Genomic DNA, 13298 nt, shown 5'->3' with positions numbered 1-13298 from the left:
ACGAAACTTATTTTATTATTTAAAAAATATTTAATAACAGATTTCTTTAGATTTTCATGAATTTACTAGCTGTACCCGTCCGCTTCGCTGAGCATTTAAAATTAACATGATTATTTCTCTCCCCCACAAAGATTCTCATCATTAACGCCCCCGCATCTGGTGTAGGGAATCCAACACTCATATAAATATTAGCCTATCCATTACGTACATGTATTTTCTACATGGATACCGAGTTTCAAGTCAATTGGATGCATGGTTCAGTAGTTATAACGGAACATCCGTAAAAACCACTGTAGATTTTTTATATGTTAGTATGAATTAAAATGAGTTTAAATATTTTTCTTTAATTTGAAATTTATGTCATGTTTATCTATTGAAGAATTTCACCAATTAAAAAAATAAATGAAAATAAGTAATTCAATATATTTATCATTCAGTTAACATGATATTGGTGTCGATTTTTGAAAGTAATCAATTTTACCTTCCGTGACCCCGAAAGCTGTAAGTATTCGAAATGTCCAACTAAAAAATGAAACAAGATAAGCACGACATCAACCGTAAATCTGACATTTATTATTCACCCAGACATCTTATTAGACCTGTGACCGAAGAATTATAGCTGTTCATATTTTGGCAATACTTTCTTTTTTTAATCAATTTCTTTTACTGACATTGATTGGCTTCACATCTTATCATCATCATCATCATCATCATCAGCCTTTATCTGCCCACTGCTGGACATAGGCCTTCCCCAATGCCTTCCACATAATGCGGTCCTCCGCCTTCCGCATCCAACGACTTCCCGCCGTGCGCACTAAGTCGTCAGTCCACCTGGTTGGAGGACGCCCCACGCTCCTTATACCCATCCGTGGCCTCCATTCGAGGACTTTCCTCCCCCACCTGGCGTCGCTGGCTCGACAGATGTGACCGGCCCATTGCCACTTCAGCCTGCTAACTTTGAGAGCTATGTCGTCGACTTTGGTTCTCCGTCGAATTTCTTCGTTCCGGATTTTGTCCCTTAGAGAAATACCTAGCATAGCTCTCTCCATCGCCCGCTGTGCGACTCTTAACTTATGGGCCAGCCCTGCCGTCAGTGTCCAGGTTTCCGCGCCGTAGGTCATAGCGGGGAGAATGCACTGGTTAAAGACTTTTGTCTTCAGGCATTGAGGAATTTGCGAGGTGAGTATTGCACGGAATTTCCCAAATGCCGACCAACCCAGTCGTATGCGTCTTATAACCTTATCATCATATCACATCTTATAACCTCACAATATTTTTTTGTTCAGCGACGCATTACCATACTTTACCATTATACATTACCATACCATACCAATTTTTCTAATGAAATACGTACTCAACAAATGTTCACGATTGACTTCCGCGGTGAAGGAATAACATCGTGTAATAAAAATGAAACCCGCAAAATTATAATTTGCGTAATTACTGGTGGTAGGACCTCTTGTGAGTCCGAACGGGTAGGTACCACCGCCCCGCCTATTTCTGCCGTGAAGCAGTAATGCGTTTCGGTTTGAAGGGTGGGGCAGCCGTTGTGACTATACTGAGACCTTAGAACTATATCTCAAGGTGTGTGGCGCATTTACGTTGTAGATGTCTATGGGCTCCAGTAACCACTTAACATCAGGTGGGCTGTGAGCTCGTCCACACAGCTAAGCAAAAAAAAAAAAAAAACCCTTACATACAAGAAATGCGAATTCGGTGGTGTCACTTTAGATAAAAATATCGTATTTGTTAATCTCGTGATATCCTTGATAGGGGTTTGCAACACACCAATGTGTCGCGGTGGTTGAAAGACCCTCGTATAGCCTACTTATGTTAACGCGAGGAGCACAGCCAAACTGCTTGCCAGATAATTAACAAAACAGTTTTGATGATACATTATATAATCGAGCAATAAAAAGGAATACACAGAAGAAATTCTCGAACGCGGTGCAAATAACGGCATATCTTAAGAAACTTGTTTGCATTCCGTTTACAAGATTTATAGATTTAAAAATAAATGTATGTGGGTCTCATAATGAAATGTGACGCTGATAGACATTTCTTTGATTATTCGGAGCGAGGAAATAATAAATCAAAATTAGTAATTATAATTCGAAACGCAAAATATTTTAGTTTTAGCTTAGTGCAATTGTGTAGTTTATCTGAAATTACAATGTAGTTGGGTTCAAGCATGACACGTACGGAATAGGCGAGTTCATGTCTACTCTTGACTGTTTACAGAGAAACATCATAACGTTTTGTATTAATCTATATTTCCAAGAAACTATCGCACCGACCACAAAGCAATGTGAGTTCAATGAATCGTGGTCGTATTTTATTAACCAACTTACTGTCGTTTACAATGTTCAACTTATGTGTTTATTTTAAATTTGCTAGTTAGAGTAATGGTTGCGGACAAAAATCATTCAATATTTTCACTGTCTCGTGTATATAATTAGAAAATCGTAAAGTTTATTCGCTAATATTGAAGGTTTGTTTGTTTCTATTAAACTACTAGCTGTACCCGTCCGCTTCGCTTGGCATTTAAAATTGACATTATGATTTGTCACCCCTACAAAGATTCTCATCATTAACACCCCCGCAACTGGTGTAGGGAGTCCAACACTCATATAAATATTAGCCTATCCATTAAGTACATGTATTTTCTACATGGATACCAAGTTTCAAGTCAATCGGATGCATGGTTCGGTAGTTATAACGGAACATCCGTAAAAACCACTGTAGATTTATATTTTAGTATAGATAGATATAGAAGTATAGATATAGATCATACAGCACTGAAACTATACTAAGCATAACGGAGTGCAATCAATTGCTTCTAAACGTTAAACATGTTTAAAACTAGTGAATGAAAATTATAAACAAACCTTTCTTTCCTCTCGCAATTCTTTGGCGAGCAGGTGCAACTCTCGGACTACATTTGATTGAAGATTTTCCGCGACAACTTCCCGTTGTCCTGCGAAATCGCCTAACTCTTGCAGTAACTGTTTAAATGCTTTACATGCTGTATACCTAAAAACGTAACACGAATAAAAGCTTTTGATTTTATTACTCGAATACATTTCCGTTTCTCAGGACGTAAACATATTATTTGTTCATCAGCAGAATTCTTTTCTAATCAAATTTATTAAAATGCGAATTACCCATTTTAACAAAAAATGAGTTAAGTCTGCAGCAACTGAAAGTTTTTTGGTTATTTTTATACATCTTGTTAACCATGGCAAACGTCAGATGTAAAAATCCAGATGAAAAGAATGAAATGTATTCCTATTAGTCATATTCTAAACGAAGATCGTGGGCGCTTCGTGATCGGGATATTTCTGCTACTTCCTATCATCCGGTTCTGGCAGCAATCTTTCTAATCTTAGAAAGGAAAGTTTTTTACCTATTCTTCTTCTCTTTATACGGTACGTACGGTAACATCATTACTACCGTGAAGCAGTGGTGTGTTTCACAACCATTGTATCAATTCGATTGAGATTTTAACTAATCACTCAAAGTAGGCAGAAGCATATACATACATTGGGGAGTCTTTGGGATGTCGCCGCTTAACAGCTAGGCGATACAGTTAATAGAAAAACCGTCCTAAGCTGATGGTCTAGAGAGAGACCATATCAGCGTCACCGGGCTAGTAGGTGAGCTCACAGGACTTAAACCTGATGATGTTGCTAGCACGAACCCTAGCAAGAGCCGTGCTTCGCAGAATCTACCACCGGATCGAAAACGCGACCCACTAAGAAGATCCGACGTGAAACTCAGTGGGCTGTGTCTGTGGGTTAATTTACTCGCCGAACCCTTCGTCGCAAGCGACGGGTTCGACGAGAACGGTGATCGGGGCATGAAGACAACGGCATCAGCTACATTAATTAGATACTAGAATCACTTTTTTTTAAGCTTCTAACACATAATCCCAATAATCACATTATTTTATTCTTTAAACGGTTACTCACTGGTATTCATCTTCTTCTTTCCTTTTTGGTTGATAATTTTTGACAAGCCTCCTGCAATGTCAAAATCAATTATAATAGATAGTACATGCAATCATTTAATCGAAAACTAACTTGTATATGTATATTATTTGCATAGTAAAAGTGACAGTTTTTTTTTTGTTCTTATAATCAAACTGGAGCAACCAGTTCTTTGCTCCTTGTTAAACTTTCTCGTGACTCCATTATCGTTTTAAGTTTATATAACATGCATTACTTAACATATTATTATTATTAGAAGGATAACATAACGTGATGAATATTTATACTGACCTGAGTTTTCCTGCATATTCTAGTTCTATAGCGCACCTCTCCTTGACAAAGTTTCCATATTTATCTAAAAACTCGATTCCTTTGTGCGTATGGGCGGCTAAGTTATCATATTGATCCTGAAAAAGAAAATACAGTTTTATTATACTATCTTAAATTATAATTCACTATTGTAAGATGATAATTCTCTTATGTTTATAATCTATATATATAAAAATGAATTGCTGTTCGTTAGTCTCGCTAAAACTCGAGAACGGCTGGATCGATTTGGTTAATTTTAGTCTTAAATTATTTGTGGAAGCCCAGAGAAGGTTTGAAAGGTATATAAATATGAAAATGATCAGAAATAAATAAATTTAACAATTTTGTTTTTTCTTTGTTATGTCCCCCGTCGGACGGATTCCTTTGGTTTGATTTAAGTTTATTTTATACAAAAGTTTAGGTTGTTTATTTATCGATTGAGGCACTACGAAGTCTGCCGGGTCAGCTAGTATAATAATATATCTGTTCTTCTCTGTGCATTCGCGCTTGAGTTAAAATTTAAAAGCATTCTGACCTAGTAGCAACGACGTCCGATAGATAGGTGGCGAGAGAGATAGAGCCATTTCAACAAGTGGGTTATGTCTGACATTAAATGATGGTCACAGCGTATAGTATGTGGGATGCCCTAGTAATAAGCCTGTTTGTACTGACCACTGAATTTAAATTCGTTAATTTGATTGTTTCTATCCGTTTCGTATACTCTACATTATAGCTTTATAAAATGTTTTTAGAATTTTAAGTATACTCAGTGAGATACATAAAGATAATGGGAAATTGTAATAAAATGTACATGAATTTCGTGCTGGCCAAAATGATACCTCAAAACAAAAAAAAACCCTTTCCGTACTTAGAACCTGGCAATTTGATAGAATAGAACAGTTTAATCATTATGAGAGCAAGAGGAAATGGTTAGCGATATGAGGTCATCTCAGCGGAAAACTGACTGGTTCGATAAATATACCATCGCATATACGAAGTATATAAACACTTTAACAGAGCTCATTTGAATGCATCTAGTATATTTTAGATATGCTGCTTAAATTTACTTGTTTATCATCACGTAATATATCACCTTTACGTACTAAAAAGTAAGTACATTGCTGGTAATTACGACGCGACTACATTAACCTTCATTCATTAAGATCAACTTATAAAATCGTTAACAAACACATATTTTAATTGTTTGGCAAATTAGGACATTTTCCCATTTAACGCGATGCGAGGAGATTTTATTTAACACGTAGATTTTTTAACATTCCCATCGAGTTAATGGACGTTACATTTACGTCTACATCATGAGAGGTAGCGAAAAAACCTTTCGTTCCCACAGTCATACGATGAAATAGTCGGTAGCTGTGATTGCATGCTTGATGCGCACGCAATTCCGCCGTCATCCGCCCTTGAATTTTCAACGAGTGGCTGGCAGGGCAACGACTTTACAATGCCTTTACACGCATATTCCTAGGCAAAGGTATTTTAACATCGCTAGCGGTTATGTAAAAATATTCATAAAATAAAAATCACTAAACACCAATTCTCCAAAAAACGTAAAGTAATCAAGTCTATTTAAATTTAGTTCACTTTTAATTCAAACTTTTTAAAATCATTACTTTAATGAAAATATTTATTTAACAGAAGCCTTTGTTCTATTTTATCTATCCTTGTTTTGCTAGTCACAATTAGTCACAAAAAAATTCTGGCCACGAACGGATGCGATAATAATAATTAATTTTGCCATTAACAACAACGTATTTGTCTCGATTATGTTGAACATTGGATGTCGTCGAAAAATATCGATACAATGTTATTCGAAATATTATGTTTGTCGTGTGCAATATGCCAAAAAAAGAACTAATTGTGAGAGAATTCAAATTAATTGTATTACGGTCACGTTAATTTTTTGAATTGTACAAATGGACAACAACCCGTTTGAATGAATGTTGATGAATGAATAAAAGCAAAATGGGACAATAAAGAAGATGGTCAATGTACTGTAGTAGTGTGTGTTACTTTGAACGCACGGCGTGGGTTCATGGACAAAATTATATCATTATTTAGATAAGAGATAGAGTTTATTTTACAGATTAAATTTAGTAGTACGATTTCAAATAATATCTATTTTTTTACTTTATTCTATTAAATGCAGTTCCGTCCCAAACAAAATGTATCCTTACTGTTTGGCGACCGGCAAGGTCGGGCTGACGTCACTCCTTAGAAATGTTAGGAATTAGATTGGGAAATCGGCATAAGGACTTTTGAAGTGGATACTACTATTAGGAACGAATGAAGTAGTGAGATTTATAGGTAGCTAAATTTTAAATTTTACCATACGATATTTTGCAAATTTATCGTGCTATATAACGGGATTATTAATTTACAAAACCGAGATGTATGTGTTGAATAGAGATAGATATTATTTCTTAACGATGTGTGGACTCGGTAATATACCGTTGTCGCTGGAAGCATGTCATTGAAGTTTCGCTATTACATCTCACGTCAACAATGAATGGCTCAACGTTCGTAAAAGAATTTGATTACAAAAAAGCTTTTTGTCAATCACTGTACGACGAGTGCGGTGGAAATGTCTTGAGCTTAGTAAGATGCAATGTTCTTTTAATAACAATTGCTATTCACACTGTACTATACATTAAAAATTACGAAGCAAGATTAAAAGAGAGAGATAGATATAAATTAACAAGTGTTCGGATGAGGTGGTAGTGTCATGGCCTGGTTCGATAACCCGTCTGGTGTGGCGAGGTAGCGTGTTGGCAATGTGAGAGCGACTCGACGTTCGACTCCGACTGGACGTGGGAGAACTGGAAACGGGACGACTTAGCTCATTTACAAAGCGGTTAAGGAACGGCAGACTTGACTCGCGAGTTGCAATTATTCAGCGAAATATTAAACCTGACGCGCTATTCTCGGAGTCATTAACTTATCCTGTTAGACAAGTCAACGAATGGGGAGCTTGTGCAGAAAAGTGCATGAATAGGACCATTTTAAACACTGTGTGATCGTCATGGGTTCACAATAAAATTATTTTTACTGGTGGTAGGACCTCTTGTGAGTCCGCGCCGGTAGGTACCACCACCTCGCCTATTTCTGCCGTGAAGCAGTAATGCGTTTCGGTTTGAAGGGTGGGGCAGCCGTTGTAACTATACTTGAGACCTTAGAACTTATATCTAAAGGTGGGTGGCGCATTTACGTCGTAGATGCCTATGGGCTCCAATAACCACTTAACACCATGTGGGCTGTGAGCTCGTTCACCCATCTAAGCAATAAAAAATAATAATTTAATACTTGATTATACAAATTTTAATAAAAGGTGTTGGTGTTAATAAATAATTACAATTAATCATTATTAGAACATCCATTTATTATGGTCGAAAACGTGTGCGCTATGGGAGGCGCCAATGCTGAGGAATGCGTACACATTGCGTTCAGTGCATCATCAGTATGCAGATCACGGATAGCTCGGTTACCGACACGTGTACGGGTCCCTGTTGCCTTGGCTAATTATTGGAATCCAGATGCATGTTATTATAATCGATACGTGACTATTCGAAAAAAGTATCGCGACATATCGATTTGGTAAAACAACTCGATTGTATTCTTGTGTACGTTTCATAAGACAACTTCACATGAATAACCAACAACATACTTTAAAAAGAACATTTTTTTCGATTTGAAGAACGTCAAATAAAGTGGAACTAAACTTGTAATGTCTAATTGTAATAAATAAATGATTAATGTAATAAGATTATTGGATATACTTTAATTTTTGGGAACTAAACAATAAGCATTAACTCAACCTGCCTCAACAATAAAAGAAAAAGCCTTGAGAGGTGTTTTCAAATTTATTTACCTATCTTGTTTGTATTTATGTGTTTAAGTGTGTCGTGAATCATGACCGCATTTATTTGGCACCCGATGTGTGTCACTGAACCTGTGAAGGTGCGAGCCACGGTATTCGCATGCCAAAGCTATAGTCAACAATCAGTAACTGTCGCGTATCCATGTGATAATCAAATATTCCGCACAATGAGAACACACCGTCTAGCGGATCGAGGATGATTATTATTGACATAGAAGTAAAAAGGTAAATACGATCTTCTTGAGAAATCGTCGTAATGAAAAATTTTCTGTGTATGTACCACACACCGATTTATGGAACGGATATACACAATAAAATGAGAACTTAAAATGTTTACATCGAAATGTGGTGTCAAAATTAAATTGAAAAATTACAGTTACAATTTGAGTGGTAGAATGAAAACAGATTGCATAGCGTCCATCATCAGTACGTACATATGCACATATAATACATGCGACACCGATTATTGTTTCCTTAACGAAGTTATCACTTTGGCGGTGACACACCATTATTATTTATTAATATATATTTTCCAACAGTCAAAAATAAATGTACTATATTATATTATACATATTTCATGATTAGTTGTAAGCGTGACCTATGTATGGATCTTACCACTGATCAGTACTGTTGTCTACTACTAGATGATATGAAATTCTTTTATTATAACGTGAACACCGGTACCCAATTCGAAATTGACGTTTCAATTCTAAGAATTGTATTGTTTAATAATTGCGGATTTAATTTTCTTTGCACGAGGTTCCTGCGTGACGTATTTAACATATTTACTTATTTATTTATTTTAGTTTTTTTGCGGCAATTTGATTTTCGTCGAGTAAATCGGGCGTCTTATCCTTTCGCAATAATGACTTTAAGAGACTATGAGAGTATTTTTTTATTATTTACTGGCTAGAACTGTGTGTTTTGATTAATAATTCGTACTTCTTGCCGGACAACCTCAGGGTTTATACTTTATATTAGTTACACGATGCGAGAAACCGCTAATTTGACCAAACTAAGCAGTTTTACAATTCTCTTCCTATAACTCAGACTATACCTCATAATTGTGATGCAAACAGGTATAGAAAATGACCTTGCATTCTAGCTATCTTAGCGTCTCACTTGAATGCCAATGTCACAAACAACAGGTTTAACTGACAATAAACGAAGTAAGTTTTTTTTTCTTCAGAACACGCCTAAAAGCGGCTTATAAGATTTAAAGATTAGATTTGAAGATTATAAATGCAAATTTCTACTCAAATTGTGATAATTTTTCATGTTTAAGCTCAGCGAATCAAAACTTTAAATGTTCACGGATTCCGTGCGAACATAGCAAATATACCTTATTTAATCCCCACCTGGCTGAGCCTTTGCTCGCCCACCTGTCCTGGTGAAACTGGAAAGGTCTCCGGGCCACTAGTAATCTTTCAATAATAAAAAAAAAAACTTATTTAAATTTGTTTAGAACGTAATATTGACGTTAAATTTTAACTTCCGCTATGCAATTTTGAAATCATATTGGCACAAATGCACCGTGTTCAGTCATACCGGAACAGCGTCTCATTCGTCGAAAGCGATTTGTTTGATCGAATGTCCGTTTGTTCTGAGTCACGACGGAGGAACGCCCGTCCTTTGCTGATTAACACTTGTTAGTCATCATTAACTAATGAGACAATAGCTTCAACGTTTCCATAAGATAAGATAATATATTTCACATATCGCTTCGAAACAAAATCGCGACATCTATATATTAATAGGTGAAGCAAAAACTTTGTATCCCTTTTTACGAAAATTGCGCGGATGGAGGACTATGAAATTTTCCACACTTATAGAGAATATAGAGAAGAAGTGCACAATGCTAATATTTTTTTTAAATAATGCATAAAAGATACATTAAGTCAATAAAGAAAACAATACACACACTACATACCATGTATTTGACACACACACGCATGCATACTATTTAATATTTATTGTCAAACTTTTGTTCTTGACGTCTGTGTTCAAATTGAGAATAGATTAAATATTGTTTGTCATTATTAATATTTTTTCATAGAGTAGCCTTGGCGAAATTTTTAATTATAGAAGTATAAAATACAATCATAATAATGTACAAACTTACAATTCCAATAAGTCGAAATTCGACTACTGCGGGACCACTAGTATAATTTAAAACGTAAAACTATTCCTAAATACGAGTACAAGTCGCGTTTCTCTTTATTATACTACGTTAGGTACCTAAACTGTAATATTTATATCGCATCCATTCCATAGTAAAACCAACTAGGTCAATCTAGCGGTTAGAGCCGACACTTTAAATGAGAGACATCTCAGATAATGTCATTCGACAAACTAGTCGGACCCCCGCCCAAAAAGGGAAATTAGCCATGTGACAAAGAAGAGTATACGATAGATTTAAGAGAGAGCTAGTGGTTCTACTTTTATTGAATAACAACTACTTTTAATGGTATGAGAAATATGAATGACATTCGTGTATTGCCTTACATTTTTCAGAAACACGTTATGACAGACTATGAACTAATTTACGAACGTATTAGTAAATGAGTTTTAACTATCTGTGTCACATTAAGGCCCCGATAGACGAGGCTAATGTTTTCACGGTATTTAGTATTGCGTGTCTGCGGTTGGTTTGGTCACCTTCTAACGTCATCGTGGAAAGACAGTTTCGTTGACACAATACATGTTTCGATCACAGAATAGACAAACGCTATTGTTGTGAGAAAATACGGTTTACATCTGAGCCTTGGATTCTCTTTAAAGTTATAGATTTTATAGTAATATATCAGTTTTTTCCATACCTATTCTCTGGTAGCCGTAGTTCCTATTAGTGATTGTCTTGAATGAGGTTTTTATAGTAATACTAGCTGACCCGGCAGGCTTCGTAGTGCCTCAATCGATAAATAAAATACCTAAACTTTTGTATAAAATTAACTTAAAAAAAAACAAAAGGAATCCGTTCGACGGGGGACACATCAAAGGAAAAACAAAATTGTTATTTTTATTTAATTCCGAGCATTTTCATATTTATTTAAACCTTCTCTGGACTTCCACAAATCATTCAAGACCAAAATTAGCCAAATCGGTCCAGCCGTTCTTGAGTTTTAGCGAGACTAAGGAACAGCAATTCATTTTTATATATTTATATAGATAGTAATAGCTTTTATAAATATATCAATTAAGTTCATTACAGTATATTTGAATGAGGTAATAAGCACAATAACTCGAATTAAACTCGGATCGAATACAATAACTTATTGACATACATTACACATCTATTTCTATTTATAAAAGTTTAAATATATTTTACATTTAAAAATAAAAGTAAATCAAGGAGATTCCAGTGACGACAAGGCACAATTATGTTCTGAGGTATATGCTTATAAATAATGATTTACGGTAGCCTCTGATACCGGTATGAGAACTTAGAAGCGCAATACGAGCAATTCTAACAAATGCGTAAAACTTACCCGTTGTTTTTCTTAGATTTAAAGCTTAAGTTAAAACCCTAAAAAAATCGTATATTCCATGAATTTAATTCCCACTGAGAACCCTTTCATTATGTCGCTCAGTTAAGTAAAATTACTGACATATACGAATCATGAAACAGACTAATACTGTCTCTAATAAGACACCCGAGTAACACGCTTTAATGGAGCTATCCAATTTCAATGAGGATGTAGATAGATACTCTGAGTGTGAACATTACTTTTTACGCAACATCTTATACCTTTTTCAGAAAAAAGTATTAAAATTAGTTGTAAAATGACGCAGTGGATCGAAGATTTAATGGCGGTGACATCATGAATCAAAATAAGTGCATCCTTCGCTTCACCGGCGTAATTACCAAATTAGGAGACAATAATACGATTTTCGGGAAGAAGTCCTTTTATTCACGGACCTTCTTCTTTGTCGGTATTGACAGAGTGATCGTGGTCATCATTTCAGAAGTTGGTGGTAAGCTTCACAACTTGCCAATACTCTGACGGTCGCCCTCCTTGTGCATTCGTGTAGTGATGATGAGTCATTTACCACCGCTTTTTTTCTGATTAGTCCACATCATATGCGATCTTCCTCGAGACCTGGTACCCTTAACCTCTACCTGGACCACAAGTGGCCCAATAGCCATTTAACGGATAGGTACCATCATCCAGGTACCGATATCAGCCGTCAACTAATAATACGTTCTGAATTGATAGAATAATTGATGTATAAAGGTGTCTTCAATCTTCTCTCAAGGTAGACAGTTGCAATCAGCTGGGTCGTGAGCTCAGTAAACGTGTATCATAAAATTATAGACAAGAACAGTATATTTTTTAGCGTACGTAATTTACGATTTTATTAAATATGTAGTTATATTACAACACAAACGCACGTGAAAGGTCAATAGACACTTAAATAATGTAATATTCGCCCTTTAAATAGTGGCACACGAGTACTCATGGAACGTTTCGAATTCTTGTACGGCTTAATTCTAAACAACTGCATTCCAATTCAGATTGTGAACTTAATAACAACCGAATCTTGTTGAATGTTCAGAGACTTCAAATAGAACACAAAAAATAGTTCAGTATCTTATTGTATTGTGATTGAATTATTTTTATTTTAATATATTATTTATCGTATTAAAGCACTTTGGGGATATATTATATTAAATTTGTATTTTTAATTTTTTTTATACATGAGACGTGCCTATCTAACAACTTGGAACATCGCATAGTGAAGTTGAAACCCAAAATCAAATCAAACTGCATTACTGATCTCAACATACTGATATCGATCGATATGCAAAGAAACGTGTAATTGTTATTTCATTTTTTTTAATACATGAGCAGAGTACTCAAACATCATCTAAAGTTTTTATGATCTCAAGGATTAACTCGTATCAAACGATGCGAATGTGCCGGTAACCAAATCCCACAGGCAGGTGCCATTTTTCTGAGGAAACACTAAGCAGGTGTTCGTGATCAACCTTCGCGATGAAGGAATAACATCGTGTAATAAAAATCAGACACACAAGTTTAATAAAATTGCCATATTACTGGCAGTAAGTAGGTCGTACTATAAAGCCGCTCTATACCACCATC

At 35.6% G+C, this 13298-nt stretch overlaps 1 protein-coding gene across 3 annotated transcripts in view; it reads right to left on the bottom strand.

The window, feature by feature from the left end:
• The window catches only part of LOC101742892 (formin-binding protein 1-like), a 53586-nt gene that overhangs the window by 18969 nt on the left and 21319 nt on the right, over positions 1 to 13298 (bottom strand). For all 3 annotated transcript variants that reach the window (XM_004928501.4, XM_021349482.3, XM_021349483.2), the window contains exons 2-4: positions 4281 to 4396; positions 3972 to 4022; positions 2889 to 3033 (exon numbers count right to left, since the gene is read on the bottom strand). In XM_004928501.4, coding sequence (XP_004928558.1) covers positions 2889 to 3033; positions 3972 to 4022; positions 4281 to 4396 — 312 coding nt within the window. The remainder of the gene's footprint in view (positions 1 to 2888; positions 3034 to 3971; positions 4023 to 4280; positions 4397 to 13298) is intronic.

The sequence above is a fragment of the Bombyx mori genome, chromosome 15 (assembly GCF_030269925.1).
Source record: "Bombyx mori chromosome 15, ASM3026992v2".
Lineage (NCBI taxonomy): Eukaryota > Metazoa > Arthropoda > Insecta > Lepidoptera > Bombycidae > Bombyx > Bombyx mori.
Note: the sequence above shows the minus strand (reverse complement) of the source record. Positions and strands in the feature narration are given on the sequence as shown.